Below are 23,512 nucleotides of genomic sequence, written 5' to 3' on the forward strand. Positions count from 1 at the left end.
ATATATATATAATATATATATATATATATATATATATATATGTATATATATATATATACACATATATATATACACACATATATATATATATACATATGTGTGTATGTATATATATATATATATACATACACACATATGTATATATATATATATTTATATATATATGTATATATACTGTGCGTGTTTTTGCATGTATAGCTAGGGTACGTGTGTTATGCACATACATGTTTATAAACACTGTTGTACTGGACAGTTTTAATTTCTACTGCAACGGTGACTACTACTATAACAACAACAACAACAACAATAATTCTTGTTGCATCATATCTTTCTATAACGACTAAACTATGCAATACCTTCGTCAACACATCTATACAATAAGAGAGTAGGGAAAAAATTAGAGGAGAAAGAGAGAGAAAAGGAAAGGGTGAGAAAGTAGAGCAAAAGAAAGGATGAGATTAAAGTTAGTAAGTGGAAGGAATGGTGGGGAGAGTGAAAGAATTAGAAAAGAGAGAGAGTGAGTAGAATGATAGCAAAAGAAGTGAGAGAGGGGGAGAGAGAAAATGAAATAATTATAGAGAGTGGGAGTGGGAGTATGAGAGAGAGAGAGGGAAAGAGTGTGTGTGTATGTGTGTGTGAGCGTGTGTGCGTGTCAATGTGTGTGCGTGTGTGAGAGAGAGAGATACAGAGAGCGAAGTGAAGTGAGAGAGAGAGAGATAGGCAGAGAGCGAAGCGAAGAGAGAGAGAGAGATATAGACAGAGAGGGAAGTGACGAGAGAGAGAGAGAAAGACACAGATATAGGGAGGCAAAGAGAGAGAGAGAGCGCATATGTGTGTGTGTGTGTGTGTTTATTTAAAAGAGAATTAGGCAGTGGTATAGAAAAAGAGTGAGAGGATGAGTAAATGGAAGAAAATATTAACAGAGAAAGAGAGGGAAAGAGTGAGGGTGAGAGTGAGATTTTGAAAGAGAAGGGGAAAAGGAAACATAATAAAAGCATCAGAGTGAAGAGAGAAGGGGAGAGAAAGAGTAACATACTAATAGAGAGGGGTAATGAAAATGATGGCACCACCCACAGTAGGCGTGGTTTACTGATTAAAATTTGAGGAACGCTCATCACAACATTTATTTCATACGTTGCTTCTCAGCGAAGAAGCTTGCCACGCAACGAGTACAAGGTAGACAAGAATTATATATAAACATATACGCTAACAATTACGTACTAAATTTTACTATGTACTGCTAATGATTGGAACTATTTAACGTCAAATTTGTTAACCGAGGAAAAGGAATATATACAATAAATATATATATGTATATTATATATATTTGAAAAAACACCAATCGTAATATATGTTCTACATACATGCATGTCTGAGCGTATGTTTACAAGTGAAAACAGATAATTTCTCATAGATAGGATTTGATATCTATCTATATGGAAATTTTGACAACTTTATTTTTTTATTGGTGATTATTTAAACTATGAAGCTAATGGAAGGCGAATGCATTTATACTCCGGCCAGACCTAGCGGTCAGTTTCCGACACCTAATCGCAGAATGCCACAAACTGTTATTAATACGGGCTCTAGCAGCGGGACCCGCATTGCTGCTCAAATTTTGGATCCTCGCCGTTTGTTAAAGGCTCGCCGAAAACTTTTCGATGGTGATTCTGAACCATCATCGGAACTGAATAATCCATTTGGAAAGACGGCGGCGGCAGCGGCAGCTACAGAGAAGTCCGAAATCTGCCAACGATTATTAGAAGAATGCCAAAACAAATGGAACTTCGATTTGGTTAATTGTGTACCACTGGAAGGTCGTTACGAATGGGAAAAAATGGAACCAGAAAATGTACCAGGATTCTACTCGAGACCTTACACCAACCCCAAACGTCCTGTCCCAAACGTCCGAGAAAGTTATTCTCCAAATATGGTTGCCAATGGAAGTTACAGCAGAATACGATTCAGGGAAGACAGCCAGTCTAACGAAAGTACTTCTAGCTGCCCTCCTGGTATGGATGTTACAGTGCTTACTAAACTGAACAGCGGTAATAACGACAATAACAACAGAAACAACAACATAGCTACCAACAACACTAAAGGTTGTGATCCCAATGATATTTATAATGTCCCTACTGCCTCTATCTCAACTTCTACTACGACTTGTGAACTGGAAAATACCAACGGTAAACAACAGGATATTACTGACGTGTGTAATGACAACCTAACACACAGCAGTACTTACTCTTGTAGTAATCGTAGTAGCAGTAGTACTAGTAGTAGTATTAGTAGTAGTAATAATAATAATATGGGTAGTAGTATATTGTCTACGACAAACCGACAGAGAGGTAAGTCACCTCTGTGTTTTTCAGCTTCTGTGAAAAACGTAAACACTAGTAACCTACATGGATCTCACGAACAAGACAGTAATAATGATGATAATATTAACAACAACAACAACAACAACAATAATAATGTTTTCTCTGGAAAGTCTGACACTTGTGATACACTAACCAATAGACTCAGCGAACAGCTGGACAATAAGCAATGTTCGAATTTAACGGCAATCGATAAGGCCACCATTTCATTACCGTCATTATCATCGTCATCATCATCATCGTCCCCTTCCTACTCTTCATCAGCACCATCATCACCATCATCTTTATCACCACCATCCTCATCACCACTATCCTCGTATTCTTCTTCTACATTACCTGTATCATCATCATCATCATCGACAACAACAAAATCCTACTCTATGGAAACACTTAATGAGACGAAAACGTTGCCAAAACAAACCAAGATAGTCGGTAAGTCGAATTTTTAATTTATTTAATTATTATTGTTGATGTTGATTATAATTTATGATAATTGCTTGTATTGTTAATTATATCGACCTGAAGGGATAAAAATTCAAAATAAAATTGGCCAAAGTAAGATTTAAAACCAGAACGTAAAAAGTCCGGATAAGACACCGCAATGTATTTTGTCCGAGGTTCTTAGTGTAGATTCAATGCGTGAAAGTGTCCAGTGTTAGCTCATATATGCATGTAAATGTGTATATATTTGGTACTTGCGAATGTATATAAACAAACTCTTTCTAATTGTTCCTTGCCTTTTTTGAAACACGAAACACTTTGCAGTAAATTATTATTTTTCTATGTTACTAATCTACATACGCTTCAGACAGACACACAGACAGACAAATAGATAGATAGATGATTGATAGATAGATAGATGATTGATAGATAGATAGATAGATGGATAGATAGATAGGGTTGTATTCCTCGTTTTGCTTCATCAATACCATACCCGCCCACTTTATATATAGATTCGTGTCATGGATTACCTATTACACACACAGGCGCACACCACCCTTCTCCGTGAAGGTGAAGGGAACAGTCCTTCCCTACACACCACCATCTGGTCAATCTGTTACAGTTCATGTACGATAGAACCGAAGGTCAATCGTTTTCGTTCAACCTACTCGATTATGATTGATTGATATCTATCTCCCGATTTATTAATATCCTACCGTCCTAGAAAAAAAATTGAAGGGATTTATAAAAGAAAAAGAAAACAAAAACACATTGGATTTTGTGTCGCAGTATGGCTGGTAGGTACACTTACGGAAAAGACAGACAGAATGGCCCCAGCTGCAGTAGTATCGTCGAGGAAATCCCGTTAGTAGAAAATTAAAACATTGATGCCGTCTCGCGAAAATAACATCCTAGATGAAATAACTGAAAAAAAAAAATTGAAGCACCAATGTTACTGCTGGTGTGTAAGAACGTAACCATTACTTTTTGCTTCTGTTGTTGTTGGCCCCTATTGTAATCGAGCAGACATTTAAGGCATTTTTCAAGGTGGTGTTTTTCAGAGTGGGGTTCCATCAAATAATATATATATATTTTTTTTTAATGGAATCGAGCTCTTGGTTTTAATGAATTTCATTTTATAAATATGTATTTATTTTAAAATAAATTGCTAGTTGACCTTTTCAAAATTATTATAAATTACACGAAATTTTCGCTTTTAGGAAATATATATATATATAGGCTTGTGTACACACACACATACATACATACATATATATATATATATATATATATATATGCGTACGTCCATACAGAGAACGAGAGATAATAGTTTTATTGATATTACATTGCCAGCCTCTGCGACCCACCTTCCAAAATAGATGTGGGCTACAGCTATTTTCTGGGAAATATTCACAAGGGTTCCGTAACGAGCAAACTAGTTTAGGAACCGCTGCCTTTTAGGGTATTCTCCCACGTCTGACCAACTGACAACGTTCCTCCCTTTTCAACATTTTCTACAGCGGCAAAGTTGTGATTCGAAATAAACTTCATTGCTATTTCTGGAAGGTCAACCCTTCCACGTAGAGGTTCCTTCTTTGGCATTATATGTTTCAGGGAAAGGAGTAATGACTAGCTGTAGTACTGTTGTTTTTCCCCCCCACTTCTTTCTCGTTTCCTTATACCTCTTTTTCTCTTCCCCTCCCCACCGTTTCACTTACTTACAACACGCGCACACACACACACATTGTATTCTATGACATCTGATTGTGTGTGTGTGTGCTTGTGTACATTATTTCGTTATTGAAGATAGCATATATGAACGTAAAAACTATTTTAAAAAAAGCGATATATGCTATACACACATACACATACATATTGTGTTGTGTATATATATTTATGTTTATATAGATATGTATATATATATATATATATATATATATATACATACATACATACATATGATAGACTTAAATGCAAAACATTTTGTGTATATACAGATTACAACTATTAGAGTTGATTATGCGTGTGTGTATGTGTATAGATACACACACACATAGATAGATAGATAGATAGAAATTTGAATGCAAAACTGTGTGTATACAGATTACAATTTGTGTTGATTATGCGTGTTCATATATATATATATATATATGTCAAATAGAGGCTTGAGTGCAAAAAAATTGTGTTACAGATTACAAACATACATACATACGGGCCCCGCCTTTTATCGAGCTAACAATTAATTGTACATTCTCGGGGCCTACGATTAATTATATAATAATTATGCACACGTATACACGCAAACAAAAATTGCATATATTGTTTGTGTGTGTGTTTGTGCATGCATTCATGTATGTATGTTAATGTTCGCAGTTATGGAAGTAATTAGTCATATATAGAGAGAGATAGAGAGATAGTCATATATATATAGATAGATACACACACGCACACACATAAATACATTTTGTGTGTATGTTTGTATGTACTGTCACACACACACACACACACACGTACGCACACACACGCTACATTTTCTCTTCCACCCAAGGTTACTTTTTTTCTGTGTCATCCAGGCTTTACAACTACAACTCGCTGTGTGCACTATTCGTATAGTAAACATTGTAGTAGCATAGAGTAGTATACACACACACATTTATTCACGATCAAGTATCGTAAAGTTGTGTGTGTGTATATATATATTACTAATGATATTAGTAATAATTGCTGATTATAATTATTTCAAAACCTTTTTTTTTTTTTCGACTGATAACGTCTTTTTATAGTCTCTATAGTAAATATTGCTAGCGAGTAGATATTTTTTTAGATATTTTTTTTTTTTGCTTTTTTATTGATCGATAGAAACCTAATATCCAAATTTCATCAATAATCCTTATAGATTTTAAAAAGGAAAATAGATTTGCGTTCATTATTATTTTTGTTAAAAGAATACTAAACTTAAGAAAAAATACCGAAATTTGGGCTGCTTATTATTTTGTGATGTTTTGCGTACTTTAACTACTACTAAAAGTTTTTCTTAGTTTCAACTACTACTACTACTTCTACTACTCGCATCTATATGCGTGTGTAATAATATATGTAAGAAAATCGTTTATGTTAAGAAATTTACTAAGTGCTACAACGTTGTCGTATTGGATTTTGTGTTTACAAGACCGAGGGGTGGGGAGCAGCATCCCAATATTCACAGTAGTAGTTGTATTTTTTTTCCCCTAGTTCTAGACATAGACACGCTGTGAAAATGGGAGCTTTTTGGATAGGTACAACTCCTCTCTCGTCGATATCAATGTTGAAATTATTTAAAAAATTTTAAAGCTATCTTGATTATTAATAATAACTGCAAATATTTTTATGCTATGCATGTAGTTTTATTACTAAAGTATGCATGCAATCTGTATGCGCATGCATATTCTGCACACACACACACACACACACACTCTGTACGTATACACTCAAAATCTGCAAGTGCGTGCTTAATATGCATGGTATGCGCGCACTATTTGCTAACACTATAATTATTGTGCGATACGTAGAATGCATTAATTGCAATAAGCAGAGAAGCAATATAACGAATATATATGTATGTAAAAATTAGAACTGGAATGGGATATTGCAGTAAGAAACTACAGAATATATATGGCGTCTATATAAATGCAAGGAATTAGAGAGGAAGGGAGTAAAATGTGGATTAAGTTTGTTGTAGAGTGCCCGAGAGTGTGTGTGTGTAATGTCGAAAGAAAACGACAGAGTAGAATTGTAAAGGGGGTAAATGCGAGAGAGTAAGAGTGCGACTGACTGACGTATCGTGTTAGACGCTAGTGCGTGATGGGCGGAGCTTATTTGGCTTGACTTATAAATACTGAGCGAGCGCCCAGCCTGTACTATTTAGTGACTTGTTCTCAAGCAGACTACTGCTCTTGCGACCCGTTATGAGCGTCACAGTCGAGACGAATTTAACGTTACTATTACTACTATCATCAATATTGCAATCGTCATCTTCACTTCGACTGTTGAACAACCTAACTGAAGGGAAACTAATGACTCTCAGTTTCTTTAAAGTTTTTGAGAAACTAAAACGGAATACTTATTCGTGTTCGGCAAGCGATTTTAAGAATATAAGGCGTTAGTAAATAATTCTATATGCCACCGTGGATTCCTTACCACAGTCGTCACATCATTAAACAGATACATCATCACATCTAATTTACAACACGAATTTTCATCGAAATTTCTTTTATTTCTGAAAACGATCGAACTACTATTAACGAGAAAATCACGGAAAAAAAAAAAGGAAATTATTCGGAAGATTATCTTTCTCTCATTCTCACGCATTCTATGACTCATACACATACACTGTGTTTATAACAATACACACACCTACTGAATCACAATTAACAGTACAACTTCGATTATTTTTATTTTCTCAAACTTTTTTACAAAACGGAACGGATATAAAAAGCGACTAAATTTAGATTTGGATTTTTTTGTTGTTGTAGTCAACAATTTTCCATCATTATTAGGATTTTTAAAAGAAAAAATATTCCAAGATGTCAAAGGTAGCAGTAAAACGCCCAGCTCAGTATTGCTTAACGTTCGACGATGACAACTGCAGACCGAAGCGCTTTGACAGTAATATTGCGACGGAGAGAGACACTGGTCGACAATATGAGCAAGATTTTAACAACAACATTTACAAAAAAGCTCTCGAAGATTTGATAGTTGCGGAGCTCAAAAAGAAACTCGAAGAGGAGGCACGCCGTTTTAAAAAGAAGTGGAACTATGATTTAACAGATCAAAAATTCCTGTCTGGTGACTATTGTTGGGAAGCAAAATCTGCCAAGTCCTTTCCAATATCTTACGCTAAGCATTGTTTTTATTCGTACTACGGAGCTCAGCCGCTGTACCTGAACAGTGATGAGTCGGGGGTGGAACCTGACTGCAATTCAAAATCTTATGACAACAACGATAGCGGAACTGTTACACCACAACAAACTACAACTGTTACTACTACTGATGTACTATCATCGAACGACGAAATAGCAACAGAAACATTAACAAATACTAATGATACTCGCTCAATTGGAAATCCTGTAACTACTATTTGTAACGAAAACGCGGAAAACGCTGATGGCTCCTTACGCTTAATACCTATAATTTGTTACAAACCCAGGGATTCAGAAGGCGATATTCTTGATCGTCAAAGGCCAAACTGAGAAGCTTGAACATAAGTTGTATTTCAACAAATTCTGTCCTGCTGAACATATTCTTGATATATATATATATATGTGTGTATATATATATATACCGTCCACTGAAGAATCTGTCACACACACCTTTGTCCCTACCTCTTCGATTCGCCACCGCTATCACGTTTCAAATTGTATTTATTTCTATTTATTGATCATCATACAGCTATCATGCCTGAACTTTATCCAATTTTGTTTTCTTCGATGAAAAAGTTCATATTTATTTAATTTATTTCTGAATAACTTTAAGAGAGAGAGAAAAAAAAACTCTTTGGACTTATTTTTGGGCGAAATTCCACCCGCCTTTTCTGGAAAGCCTTCCACGATCTCAAAAACAAAAAAAAAGTAACTTGATGATGTGAGGGTGGCTAAGCTTGTTTTGTCTTCTTACCGCTTTCCCCCGCTTCCTTCTTTCCTATGTGTGTAACTCGTTCGCTCCTTTTCTATAATATTGTGATAATGAGTTCAAAAGTGATCGTGTACGAACAGTTTATATAACCCGTTATCATAACTGCTCGATGTTGGCAGCAGGATTTATATCCGACTCACAAAATATACATCAAAATTGATCTCGTTTAAATAGAAAGAAACAAGACGAAACAAAACAAAAAAAAGGGCAACAAAACTTCGCTTGATTATAAATTAAATATGCAGCACAGAAAGAAAAAATGCTTAAGGATAAAAACCTCCGACGAGGCTGCATATTATTCTGATCTCGAGACTGCAATGTATAAAAATTGTCATTTACTAAAAAAAAAAGAAATGATCGAAGTAAAAGATTCCCAACGGTTAGTATGTAATTATGTTTAAGTACTAACGCGCATGACTGCTGAAATTAACAATATTCTCACTCTGACACACACACTCACACACCCCTTTTACTCTGTGTATGTAAGCAAAAACATGGGTTGTTCAGCAAGTTGGTAGAAAAGTGTCTTATTAAAACGTCTCTTCGTATATAGATTTGCAACTATTTAGTCTTAAAATATAACTACATGATTAGGTTTTTACTCCTCAATTTTCTTTTGATAGTTGCGACCTCGTCTTTTCGATTACCACCGCCAGCCTGTTATTGGGTACCAAATACATATTTTCTCAGTTGATGCAATTTACATTATTATACAAATAATAACGGGTTTAGATACACTTCTTCCAACTAAAATACATTAATCACATCACAAATAAGCATGTATGTCTTTTTAACATCTTGTTTTGCCGATTGTGTATCTTGTTTTGCCGATTGCGTGTCTCTCTCAAAATTTCTTTAGTCTATAAAATATTGCAAATGTTTCTTAAATTTCTAGATTTTCGTTCGGAACTACTACTTATTGTTTTTTTCATTTTTATATATGGATATTGTTTGCTTTATTGCTTTCTAAAAAAACAATTAGTCTAACGGTAGTATAGTAACAATCTGTCTAATCTTCAAAAAACAAAACTGCTTTTTCTGAAACTTTTCGATAATTACAAATGCCAGAAAATGTTCGTAACCAGAATGTTTAACGCGAGAGAGAGAGAGAGATGTGCGTGTGTGTAAAGACAACAGATTTGGAGGGAGGCGGGGGCTTAATGTCAGTTGACAGCAACGTACTTCCTTGTAACTAATTTAAAGGGGTCAGACCTTGTTATATATATAGTTTTACTCTGATTCTATACGAGTTTACCCTTTTTAAAAATACAAGTCGTCTGTGGAATACTCGGCCACTTGCACTACTGTTATATAATTGAGTACGTTCAATTTGTTCGAACAACTGGAATGCTTCATCATCGAAACTGATGACAATAACTACATCCATCATACATACCCCTTAAATTGATATTTTAGCAACAGTAATAGTTGCTATTGTGGTGTGGGAAGCTGTCTGTGTGTGCCTGTGCGTAGTTTTCCAGACCTTGCCTCCTTTCCTTGTGCACATTGTGTGTGTGTGTGCGCGCCTCACACACACACACACACACGCACTACATAATAAACACACATCTGGAACCGATGGAGGTTGTGATGAAGTAATCAGGCTTATAGTAACTGTGTGTACTAAACGTGATTTGAGGAGGGAGGGAAAATTTGTATTACGAATTTTGTTGAATTTAAAGAGTTTTTAGTACGTCAACTACTTTATATTACATGTTCAACATAATATTGTGTTCTTTAAAGGCATTGCAAAACAACAAATTAATACCTTTTATGACAGATTTTATCAATATGTGAAATACGTGTTACGTGTTTGTATCTATCGTCACAGCTCGTCCTATCGAGGTTATTTATTGGAATCGATGAAATTCCTTTTAAAAATATGAAGCCTTGTGCTTAAATTGGAAACTTATTGTTAACACAATTGTTAAACCGTCGGACAAAGATATTTAGAAGCATTTCGACTTATTTTTACGATTCTGAGTTCAAATCCCGCCGAAGTTGTTGACATTTTATCCTTTCGAAGTCGGTGAAATAAAGTAGTGGTACCAAACAAACACCCAATTCATGTAGTAGTAAATCGACCTTCCTCTAAATTTCTGGCCTTGTACCCAAACTTGTAAACCTCAGTTGTATATGATGATGTGATGCGTTAGTCATCATTATAACCAGGCTCGTTCCCCATATCCCTCCAATTCTTTCGCAGCGTGGATATATAATCCTAAATGCGCGCGCGCTTCTTTTCTCTCTATCTCTTCTCTTCTGTTGTTAATCCAAACAATTCCCCTTCCCTTTCCCGAAACAAAAAAGAATTTTGTATTGTGTAACAAAATAATTTCATTATTATTATTATTATTATAAAAAAATATTGTAATCCAATAATCTTGATTTATTTTACTGCAAGTTTAGAATAAAAATTAAAAGTAGACACTTTTTTTTACTTTTTTGCAGATTTTATGCCACACAGAAAGCGAACGCTATCTTATTGCCACACTGGAAACAGAGAAAAAAAATTAAGGAAAGAATAAAAAGAATCAACCCCATATTGCTGTAACAATCAACGTGAGTTTTGTTTTTGTTTAAAAAAGCATTCAACTTCTTTTAGCTGCTTTGCTCGAAGATCTCCGAGGGATGCGATAATCTTAGTTTAGTTATCTCCCTTGGTATTAATGTGTGTGTGCGTGCTTCATATTATAATATTTCGTGTGTAGAATAGATGTACGACTGCTTTAGAGCCACGTAAAATTGTCTCCCGTCTGCTTCCAGCGTAGTGTTTTTTTTTTAGCTACGACTAAATTCTGGATGTACAGAGCAAAATATAGGAGAAATTACGATAAACATAAGCTCAAGTTTATTATATATCCTTTGTTCTTTCGACGTTTCACCGTTGAACTCTTCATTTTGCTCTTCCGGGGGAGGGCACTTTATTTGTTATTATTACATTATGTTTATGGCCGACACTTAGAAATAAAAATGCTTGTATAATATAAACTATCATAATACGGACTAATTAGATCCAGCAAGTACTCGCACGAAGGAATCCTCGTAAAAGCGTGAATGCTCAAATCCCGTATGAAATGTCGTTATCGCGAGACTTTTTATGTAGTCTTTTATTATCTCCCTTACTTTTCCAGAAAGTTATTTTTTCTACTAATTTCTGATTAATGTATAAATGCATATTGTATTGTTTTGTGTTGTATAAATATAGTATATAGTGTAGTGCGTGAATTATATTATGAGAAAGAAATGCACATAGGTACAATATATGTCGATGCAAAATCTAACGCCATAGGTTTTTTTTTTTTTTTACATATATAGTTAGTCTCAAAGTAAAATAATAAATAGTACGTATCGTTTTTCTCTCGATTATAAACTATAAGATCTCGATTCGGAGATCTTTTAGAAATTAATCTAGAGAGATCGTATAATAACAGTCTACATTATAATAGAGTTCATATTATATAATATATAGATTTATTTTGCTATGAGGTTGTACAGGTGGGAAAACATCCCATGTTTTCAGTTTTCCTAGTCAATTTAGTTACGGCATACCTATACTATACAACTAACCGTTTTCTCCCCGCAAACGATCCAACTTCATTTCCGGCCAACTCTCAGAAAAATGAATATTTTTTTTTCAATTAAAATTTTCCGTGAAGACGCTTCAGATTGTATAGATTTGAGATTGTATTGGACTTTGCAGGGCGGGGACGACACTTGTGTAATATGTGTATGCCTTGGTTACCTAGTAAAATGATTCCTATTATATATAGTATGTCTGTCTTAATTAATTACCTTTAAATTTTGCATTTTTAAATATTTATTTTATTTCTATATTTTTTTTTATTGCAGTTATTTCACAGAATGAACTCACTCAAGCAATAAATAAAAGAATACGTATATACAAGGACACTTCGTGACAAAATGAAATGGTCGCATCGTGAAGAATTTTCAAATACAAACAAGACTATAATTTATATATGTATATATATATATAATATTAATATCTTGGTTGAGAAACCAGACTGTTCTTTCCACTCTATGGTGCTTTTATGGCAGCACAAAAAAGTTACTGATGATGACATTAAAATACATATGTAATTTTAAAGGCTGCGAAGAGACTGAAATAAGAATGCTGGAAGAAAAAGCAAAATTTATTCAACTCAACTCCTATAGCTGGAAAAAACATTCACCCCCACCCCCCTCTTGGGAGAAGTGTGATTCCTTTGCAGAGAAATGCTTGAGAAAAAGCTATTTAGAATAATTGAGTGAAATCATCTATTATCTCTGAGTTTAAAAAACCCTTTTTGGCATTGAAATTATTCTGTCAAATATATAATACTTCAATAATATTCATTGTTTTGAATTAATCATGTATATTATCTCGTAAGGTTTTCAATGATGTTCGTTTATTTTAAAGAATGACATTGTAGGATTGGTGTAAATGGCCTGACCTGGCTAATTTGAATGAACACACGGAAGAATAATTTGAGCCAGATATGTCTGATTCAAATGCTAAAAAGGGTTAAGGAATCGTAAGGCACTTGCATCATTTCCCCTCACATCCAGTCTTTTGTGGTTTTTATAAAGATCTCTCTCTACATTGATTTATTAATTTAAAATATTGAACTGGAGGTTTAGGTTCAAAGAATATATATTATTATTAGATATAGGAGAGTATGAGAGTTTGTGCGTGTGTGTATATGAGTGTGAAATTTTCATTCAACTGTTGCATTCCTTTTTTTTTTTTTATGAAATGACAAAAATCAATCACATCATTAAATTTATATTTTTATATTTAAATATCATTCTTATATAAAAAACAATAATTGAAAAAAAAAAAAGTTAAGGTAGAAAGAACAATTCAATCTTAATGTGATAATATTTTGCTGTTGCAGAAATCACTTCAGGGAATCAATGTATGTTTTTTTATACCAATATAATAATGATAAATAATTAAAATTTAATCAGTTTGTTATGAAGAAGAAAATCTGCAAACATCAAAAGTAGTGTTTAAAAGAAGCTTATGTGTTGTGTAGTAATTCTGATTAAAAAACAAAGAAATTAAGTTAGCTAAGTTAGCTTAACGGTCCAGCATTGAACAATATAAAAATATTTTTCCACTGCTCGATGTACGATTTGCTGGGACCAAGAAGGAATCATTATTTTTAATTAACTTTTTCAACTTAAACCCCCCCCCCCATACATGGTAATTAAATCTTGCTGCTAAAAGAATCTCCATTTGAAAATTGGAAGAAAATCTTGAATAGATTTTTTTCCTCACCTCTTGAAAAATTTTTGTCTTTAGCTAGTTTTTTTTTTTTTTTTTTTTTTTCCAATATTGTAGCATTTGTGTATGTGTGTGTCTGTGTAACACAGTAGGCAGCATATCTAGTTTGACTGCAACAGGATGTGAGTGTGAATGGGAAACTGTATCATTCAAAATATTAGTTTTAAGTGTGAATAGAAAAAAGCGAAGTATTATAAAGCATTTAAGAAGCTGCTTGCTGCAGAATTTACATTGCTTCTAATGAATGTGGTACACAAAAATGAATCATGATTATTAGAATTGTATTATTTATTTTTCACAGATTCTTTTCAAAATTCTCTTTCATAAATGATTATCATTTTCAAAGGTACATATAATTATTATTATTTATATATTTAAAAACAGAAAAATTAACATTAAAAATGAGTTAGAAATAGACAAAAAAAAATATATTTTTCAATGAATCTAATTAATATTATATTTATAGATTGAGTATTCTTAAAAATTCTGTGATAAGGCTTAAGTGATCTCGAGAATCTTATTATGATTGATCCCATTAAATTTAAACAGTTGGATCAGTGTGATGTTTGAAAAGGAAAATTGTGTTTGCATATTATACATATATATTATATACATGTGTATGTAATATATATATATATATATATATAGTGTGTGTGTGTGGTTATGTACATATTATTACTGCTGCCAATATGTTTTTTTGCTCCATTTCATTATTTATTTAATATGCTCATAGAAAAAATTCTTTTGGTTAGATAAATATAAAATGAATGGATTCTTTTTGCTTTTCCAAATGTGCATAGAATATATGTACTGTGCAAAATTTCTATCATACAGAGAAAAGAAAAACTTCATAATTTAAATTCTCTTTGTAATAATAATAATAATAATAATAATGATGATGATAGCTTTGACTTAATAAGTGAACAAGATATGTAAAGAAGATAATGACTTAATAAGTGAACAAGATATGTAAAGAAGATAATGACTCATTTTTCATTAACTATACATATAATTAATATACAACAAATTTTGATGCAATTAAACAGGTTTTTTCCAGCAGTAAGTTAGTTTTTAGATTTAAATACTTTTTTTTTTTTTTACAAGTAGCATCATCTTGGCAGCAGTATTTTTTACATCGTTAGCTTTTAGTAATGGGGGTAAATTATTAAAATAGTTTTAAATATTTTGACAAATGCAATTTTTTTATTATATAATAATAAATGCTGCTGTTTATTTTTGTTCTTTGAGCCTTACATGTTCAATTTGACTTAATGTGTGAACTCGTGAAGATTTGATCTCCATCTTAAGAAAATCTTATGAGCTTTACAAAAAATATGAAAATATATTTTTCTTTGTTGAATTATTTTATTTATGCATGTGAAAAATAATGAACATATTGTACATAATTTATATTTTCAATTTCTCATTTAATGGATAGAAAAAAACTAAAAGAAAACTCAACAACAGTAAAAATACATACTACATACACTTACTTATCAGTCACATCAGAATGTTGAAGCTCAGTTCACATTTATTGACAAATATTTTCCATTTTCTTTTATCTTTTTCCTTCTATTTACCTACAAAAAATCTTTTCTTGACTTCTTTCTTTCTTCAAGATATTTTCATTTATATTTTAACATGCTTGCACAAAAAAATCATCTCTGCATGTGCACACACACACACACACACATACACACACATGAACGAACACGCATATAAACAACACACTAAGCATAATTCAGATGGTACCTCATCCATCTCATTGAGTGTGTACAAAAAAATGTCCATAAAATTATTAAATTGAAAAAATCTATTTATTTATTTAAAAACATATTGTTAAAGTTTTTTTATGTGTAAATTATATTAAAAAAGTAATTATGAAGAAAATTTGGAAAAGAAACACATTGAATGAAAATGTAATAAATATTATTATATTGTTTAATTTGTTTGCTCTTGTTTGTCTTTAACATCAATTTTTATAACCCCTTTTCACTGTGGTTATTTTTCATCACTGATGTTTATATACCAAGAAGTAAAATTGGTATTTTCTGTGAATCAAGTTGCCTCGATAAACTTGACTTGACTTTTATAGTAAATCTAATCTCAAACAAAAATAGTTTCAAGCATAATAACAAGTTTGGTATATAAAAAAAACTGTGTTATGAAGTTTGGAGGTAATTGAAATTTTGAATGGATATTATCTAATATGCACAGTAGAAGGGTTAAAATGGCTTTTTATTGATTAGTTTGCTGAGTGTGAGGCAGCTTGCTTTTCTCATCTGACTCCTTACTCAAGAATGTTGATTTATGCCTAGAACTTTTCTCCAATAAATGGTGGTGGATTAATTCTCATAAAAATATTGAGTGCAAAGCACTTCTTCCACAGAGTGTGGTTGATATATAAGAAAGGCAAGATTATTATTGATTCATCGTTGTTGTTTGACTTGCAAAATCCTCTGGGATTTCCCAATCCAAACAGATCAGGTGATGGAGCATAAAACAGAGTGGACGGACCTAGTGGTGGCCGACAAGATGCACCACATGTGCTATATATATAGTTGACGTTGTGTGCCTCTTTGATCCACGAACGGTCAAGAAGGAAGGCGATAAAACATAAGTACAACCCTCTTAAGTATGAAATAGTCCAGCTATGAGAAAATGAAGGTGAAGAAAGTGCCAGTTTATTGTTGGGTCCTTGAAGACCGTATCGAGAGGAATATATAAAGGAAATTGGAATAGAGTGCCCAGTAAGAACACTTACAGTTTGCTTCCTTGGCATGGCCTAAATAATCAGTAAATTAATTAGATACTTGAAAAAACAGATAGCATGGTTACTGTAGGCTGCCTCTCGCCATATCATGCCCTCAGTACATCGTGGATATATCTGTAAATTTATATATTGCAGACTCATCCAGTCAGTATATCCATGGGTTTCTTGCTTCTCTGCTCATTTTGTTGTCACCTTTCCTTTCCTTTCATGATAAATACCTGGTTGATCCTTGCTAGTCAGTAGTTAATGTTTGTTCACAGGAAGAATCTTTCTATATAAGCAAGCCATGCAAAAAAGCGGAAACTATTAATAGGCTCCAGAGCTGAGGACCTTCATTTGAGATTTTTATTCCTCACTGCAAGTGGGGAGAGATGATAACTGGCAATTTCTAGAGCTCAACCAGCCGTCCAAGAATTTGTACCTGGAGATCTCCATTTCCAGTGACTTCGAGGGCCACCTCCCAGTGGTGTCGGGCGTCAATGAAGAGCCCTCGACTACAACAAGATGACCAAAGTTTTTTTTTTTCCAAGGTCTGGGCCTCCCGCCCCTAAGGCCTAGACCATCACCTAATCACCCTTACCCGTCTTGTTGCTTAACAACAAGAACTTCAACCAAGAAATGAATTGAAGTCAAGATGGAAGAAATAGTTGCAGTAAAACAGCTTAATACATGATGGAGCCACTGCTGCTGCTGCAAAGGTCATAATTTCTGTTGCAAAACAAGTAGAGAAAGAGCAGTAATTTGTTTCACTTTTAAATATGTCCAATATATATATATATATATAATCTTTCTGAATGGCACACCAAACAAAAAAAAAACACTACCTTAAATTTTTTTTTTTTTTTTTTTTTTTTTTTTTGCAATGCAGCCCACCTGCTGATGAGCCATGTCTCATGCAGACTACTTCTCAAGAATATTTGCCCATGCCAGCTTGCTCTTCTAAATCAATTTTTATAAATTTACATTGAAGGATATTGAAATAGAAGTAATTTTAATAAAATTCTTCTTTTTTTTTTTTTGTGCAAAAGGGCTGAGATATATATAAAATGTCAACCATACAAAAATTAAATGTGGGTGCTAATTAAATTGCCAGTCTTGCCTAACAAATAACAAAATCCTTAAATTCAAAAAGTATACAAAATACTTTGCATCAATTAATTACCCATGCCTGCTTTGCTCTATGTCAATTTTTAAAAATTTACATTGAAGGATGAAATAAAAATGATATTTGGTAAATTTTTTACTAAAATCCTTTTTTTGTGCAAAAGGGCTTGAGAGATATGGCCGATTTCAGAAACATAATTTTATTCTGGAAAAATTAATAGTCAAAGTATGAGCAGTATCTATGCATCTCAGCCAATCAATCAACAAGATTATTTATGCTTTGTTGATAAAAAACTTGTTGGTTTGATGCTAAGAAATCTTTGAAAGTTGATTCTACCTCTGGTTTGGATCTGAAAGTTTTACCACTTGAAAATGTGTTAAAATGTTAAAAAAAAATGGTAGTCAGTGGATGAAAGATCAGGAGAAAAGGGAGGATGTGGTAAAAGTCTCATATCCCTAGTCTGTGAGTTTCTGCAGTGTCATTCTTGTGACATGTGACTTTGCATTATCATGGAGCAGAATTGGGCCATGCCAATTCACCATTTTTTTTACAAGTGAGCATGCATTTCAGTGATTTAATTGCCGTAAACCTCTGCTGTAATGCTCTGATTGGCTTCCAGAAAGCTGTAATAGACAATACCAATTGAAGACCACCAGACGGTCACCGTAATTATTTTTGCTGATGCAATTTTGGCTTTGGGAAAATGTTTGAGGGACTCATCATGACCAAGCCATTGACCTTGATCATTTACAGTTATCTTAATCACTTAAGAGAGCAGCCAATTATTTTCAGAACAACTTAATATATTTAGAACCTGGAATGTAGAGAATTTCAGTGCTGAAGAAAAACAGCATTTCAAGCTGACAATTAAGCTAGAGCATTGAAATGGCTTTAAAAAAGTAACGACAAATCACTCCTACTACATAATAATAATAAATACTACAAAATATAAATCTTGTACTCTGAAGTGACTATTTAGGAAGTATAAATAAAATGATTTTGATCATAGGAAATAACTAGAAGGATTCATATTGCTGTTCCTTAAGAAGGCAAAATCATTAACACACTGGGAAAAATGCTTAGCAGCTTTCCATCCATCTTTATGTTCAGAGTTCAAATACTACCAAGATCATCTTTGCTTTTCATCCTACTCAAGGGACAATAAAATAAGTACCTATTTCTGTACTACCCACAAGGAGCTAAATGCAGAGAGGACAAACAAGGACAGACAAACGGATTAAGTCGATTATATCAACCCCAGTGCGTAACTGGTACTTATTTAATCGACCCCGAAAGGATGAAAGGCAAAGTCGACTTCGGCGGAATTTGAACTCAGAATGTGAAGACAGACGAAATACCGCTAAGCATTCCGTCCGGCGTGCTAACGATTCTGCCAGCTCGCTGCCTTAAAATAAAATAAGTACCAGCTGAGCACTGGGGTTGATATAATCAACTTGCCCTCTCCCTTGAAATGGCTAACCTTGTGCCAAAATTTGAAACCAAATATTTAATGTTATTAAGGTGGCGAACTGGTAAAATCAATAAGCTTATCAGACAAAAAAACCCTGCTGCCTAACAGGTCCTGTTTAACACATGCTCTAATTTTAAATTCTGCCAAGTTCAGTTTTGTACTTCATCCTTTCATGGTCAATTCAGGGTTGATTAAAATAAAAGTACCAGTCAAGTCCTGGGGTCGAAATAATACAAGTGGCTCCTTCCCCTCGGAATTATTAACCTTGTGCCAAAATCAAAGAATTATTATTAATGTTGCTAAGATGGTGGGTGAGCTGGCAGAATCGTTACCACATCATGGACACTGAGGTTGATGTAAATTGATTTCCCCATTCCTTTAAAATTGCTGGCCTTGTGCCAAACTCTGAAACCATTATTATTATTATTGTTGTTGTTGCTGCTGCTAAGGTGGTGAGCTGGCAGAATCATCATGCAAAAAAATGCTTAGTGATATTTCATTCATCTTTACATTCCGAGTTCTAATTCCAACAAAGTCAACTTTGCCTTCCATCCTTGTGCGGTTGATAAAATAAGTACCAGATTGAACACCAGGGTTTTTTATATAACTGACTTACTTCTTCCCCCGAAATTGCTGGCCTTGTGCCAAAATTCGAAACCATTATTGCTGCTGAACTAAGGTCAATTGATAGAATCTTCAGAAGACTAGGGAAGACTGTCTCGCAAGTATTTCTTCTGACTCTTTTACATTTGAGTTCAAATCCAGTCAAGCTGATTTTTGCTTTTCATCCTTTCGATGTTGATATAAAATGAAGTACATGCCAGATCTGTATTTGGTTTGGTGTAATCCTTTAAATCCTTCCCTCAAATTTACCAACCTTGAGCTAATTAAATTAGCAGTAACTATTACTACTACTTTCAAGTTATAAGGACTAACTCAGAGCAACAGTGAAAGCCACTGGAATCGAGCCTAAATTGTTTGTAATATAAGCTCAAGTCTGTACCACGTGGCTATATTCCATCATCATCAGAACCAAAAACTTCAAAACCACCAGTTGAGAAAGGAAAGAAATCAAAGATAGGAGTGAAAGGCTCAACAAAATCAATCTCGTCCTCTACCAAACAATTACCATGCAGTCATCAATGCTATTACCATAAAGGAAGCTTTTAGCAAAGAAGAAACTAAGTTCTCTGATATGAGATAAAGCTGACAACAAATTATTAGTACTGTTGCTGCTACTAGAATAGAAGTTAACAAGAGAAAGAATTGGGTGGAACTTGGCCAACAAAGTATCTTGTGATATTCATTTAAATACCTTTGCGCCCTTTTCAAGCCTAGCCAGGCTCATGGGCCTGGTTTCCCGGTTTCTGTAACGTATGTGTTCCCCTCAGCTGGACGGGACACCAGTCCATCACAGCGTGACTCAAAAAACAGGAAGAGAGAGTGAGAGAAAGTTGGGGCGAAAGAGTACAACAGGGGAAGCCACTACCCCCTGCCAGAGCCTCGTGGAGCATTTAGGTGTTTTCGCTCAATAAACACACACAATCGAAACAGCAATCCTTCGACCATGAGTCCACTGCCCTAACCACTGGGCCATTGCGCCTCCACATGTTATATCAAGCTGAAGTTAAACTGGCAATCCCCTCTCTTTCAGAGATTGATAACAAAACAACCCCAAGCAAAAATTGGGGAACCTATTTTGGTGGGCCAGTTTAAATTAGATCTCAATGAAGTGTGTGGCTTTGTGCTTCTATATAAGGTATTGTCATGACTGATTTATTATTATTACTGCTACTGTTACTTACAAGTTTGCTTTTTTTAGTTTATTAGTGGAAAACATTATTCTCGTACTCTCACATGAAACATATTCACATATTAAAAAAAGCAAGTACAATCATTTGCGAATATTGACACACATTAACAACCATATAATAAAATATTAATAATATAATTAGTTAGCACTAATCGACCGGATATTAAAAAAAAATAATGGAAAATGTGTACAAATAAATCTCTTTAAATGTGCACTCAGAACCTTGTTGTGTGTGTGTGTGTTTGTGTGTGTGTGTGTGTGTGTGTGTGTGTGTTGTGTGTGTGTGTGTGTGTGTGTGCATGTGTGAGTGTGTGTGTGTGTTACAGCACTTAGAAACAATATTATATATTCATTATATATATGCATAATATTTATATACATATATATATATAATATATATATATATATATATAAATTTGAACAATATATTTATACATAATATATATATATTATATATATATATATATATATATATATATATATATATATATATATATATATATATATATATATATATGTAGATAGATAGATAGATAGATAGATGATATAAACATTAACATATATGTATACATAATATAGCTATCTATCTACCTATCTATCTATCTATTTATCTATCTATATACATGACAAGCTTCTTTCAGTTTCCATCTACCAAATCCTCTCATAAGGCTTTGGTAGGCCTGAGGCTATAGTAGAAGACACTTGCCCAAAGTGCCATACAGTGGGACTGAACCCGGAACCATGTGGTTGGTAAGCAAGCTACTCACCACACAGCCAGTCCTGCACCTCATATATATTATATCCATACATACATACATACATACATACATACATACATACATGTATATATATATATATATATATATATACTTATATACACACACACACACACACATATATATATGTATATATATATGTATATATATGTATGTATATGTATATATGTATATTATATCTATATATGTGTGTATATGTATGTATGTATATATATACATATATATGCATATAAATATGTGTGATATATACATCATATATATATATATATATGTGTGTGTGAGTGTGTATATATGTATGTATATATATATATATATATGTATATATATATATATGTATATATATATATAGGTATATATATGTATGTATAGTATATGTATATATATGTATAGTATAAACCATATATGTATAAATTATCCATAGACGTCGTATGTATAGTTGTGTGGGTATGTGCGTGGGTGCATGTGTGTGTGCGTGTGTGTGTGTGTGTTTGTGTGTGTGTGCGTGTGTATGTGTGTGTGTGTGAGTGCTTCCTTGTGTTTGTGCCTACCCCACTGCTCGACAGTCGGAACTGATTTTGTTTAACTACTCTTAACGTAGTGACTCGGTAACAGATAAACCGAAAAAATTAATAGCAGACTTAGAAAATAAGTATTGAGGTCGATCAGTTCGACTAATTCCTCGAAGGTGGTGTCCTAGCATGGCTGCAGACCAAGGACTATAAAAGATAATGTGGCGAAACTGCAGGCCACACATGAAATCCATACTTTCAGGAACTGAAAACATGTAGGGATAAAGAAACGGTATAACTCGAAGCGACGAGTTCTTGCTTATGATTTTAGACCTGTACCCGTTATAGCCCAAGAAATTCTGATTATTGTTAGCACTTCAGGATAGTTATTTATTTTCTGATTTATCAACAGAAACATGAATGAAGAAATTATCATGGTGGTGGAAGAGATTTCATATCTGGAGCAGTTTCCATAAAAATTAACCATGTTTGAGCAGGATTCCTCAAGATGCAATCTCACAAGTTGTTAATAAATATTTGCCCTCGTGATCTCTTATTGCTTAATAGATCATTGCTTAAGAGTACTACTAGAAATTGAGGTTAGCTCAGTCGATAGGGTAAAATCTGTTGATATGAATGGAATTCTGGGTATGACTGCATTTTTCCTTCAGTATAATCAATGAGAGTACAGATCCTAATATGTGTCCTAAATTTCTTAACAGATAGTTTCGTGTGCTACTGCATGGTCGCAAGCAACGCAACAACATTATTGGAGATGAATGACAATAAACCTCAAGCTTTCATAGAGCTTTAAAATTATACGCAGTAGTAAACATTACTCTTTTACTTGTTTCAGCCATTTGACTGCGGCCATGCTGGAGTACAGCCTTTTTAGTCGAGTAAATCGACCTCTGGACATATTCTTTTTAAGCCTGGTACTTATTCTCTTTTGCCGAACCGCTAAGTTACGGGGACGTAAACACACCATCATCGTTTGTCAAGTGATGCTGGGGGTGGGACAAACAAAGACGCACAAATACACACACACGCACATATATATATATGACGGGCTTCTTTCAGTTTCCGTCTACGATATCAACTCACAAAACTTTGGTCGGCCCGAGGCTATAGTAGAAGACACTTGCCCAAGGTGCCACGCCGTGGAACTGAACCCGGAACCATGTGGTTGGTAAGCAAGCTACTTACCACACAGCCACTCCTGTGCCTATCTTCACAGTGCCCATTGATTTGCAGGTATAGTTATTTCCATTATTCTTTTACTCCTT

At 33.8% G+C, this 23,512-nt stretch overlaps 2 protein-coding genes across 2 annotated transcripts; both read left to right on the plus strand.

Moving 5' to 3' along the window:
* Positions 1–1,110: 1,110 nt before the first annotated feature.
* LOC115230888 (uncharacterized protein DDB_G0271670) lies at positions 1,111–11,020 on the plus strand. The gene is made up of 2 exons (XM_029801000.2): positions 1,111–2,810; positions 10,941–11,020. The coding sequence occupies exons 1-2, from the start codon at positions 1,484–1,486 to the stop codon at positions 11,015–11,017; spliced, it is 1,404 nt and encodes a 467-aa protein (XP_029656860.1). The 5' UTR covers positions 1,111–1,483; the 3' UTR covers positions 11,018–11,020.
* On the plus strand, positions 6,443–21,445 carry LOC118761713. The gene is made up of 2 exons (XM_036499853.1): positions 6,443–8,106; positions 21,393–21,445. The coding sequence occupies exon 1, from the start codon at positions 7,382–7,384 to the stop codon at positions 8,045–8,047; it is 666 nt and encodes a 221-aa protein (XP_036355746.1). The 5' UTR covers positions 6,443–7,381; the 3' UTR covers positions 8,048–8,106; positions 21,393–21,445.
* Positions 21,446–23,512: the final 2,067 nt, after the last annotated feature.

Source organism: Octopus sinensis, unplaced genomic scaffold, assembly GCF_006345805.1.
Source record: "Octopus sinensis unplaced genomic scaffold, ASM634580v1 Contig16706, whole genome shotgun sequence".
Taxonomy (NCBI): domain Eukaryota; kingdom Metazoa; phylum Mollusca; class Cephalopoda; order Octopoda; family Octopodidae; genus Octopus; species Octopus sinensis.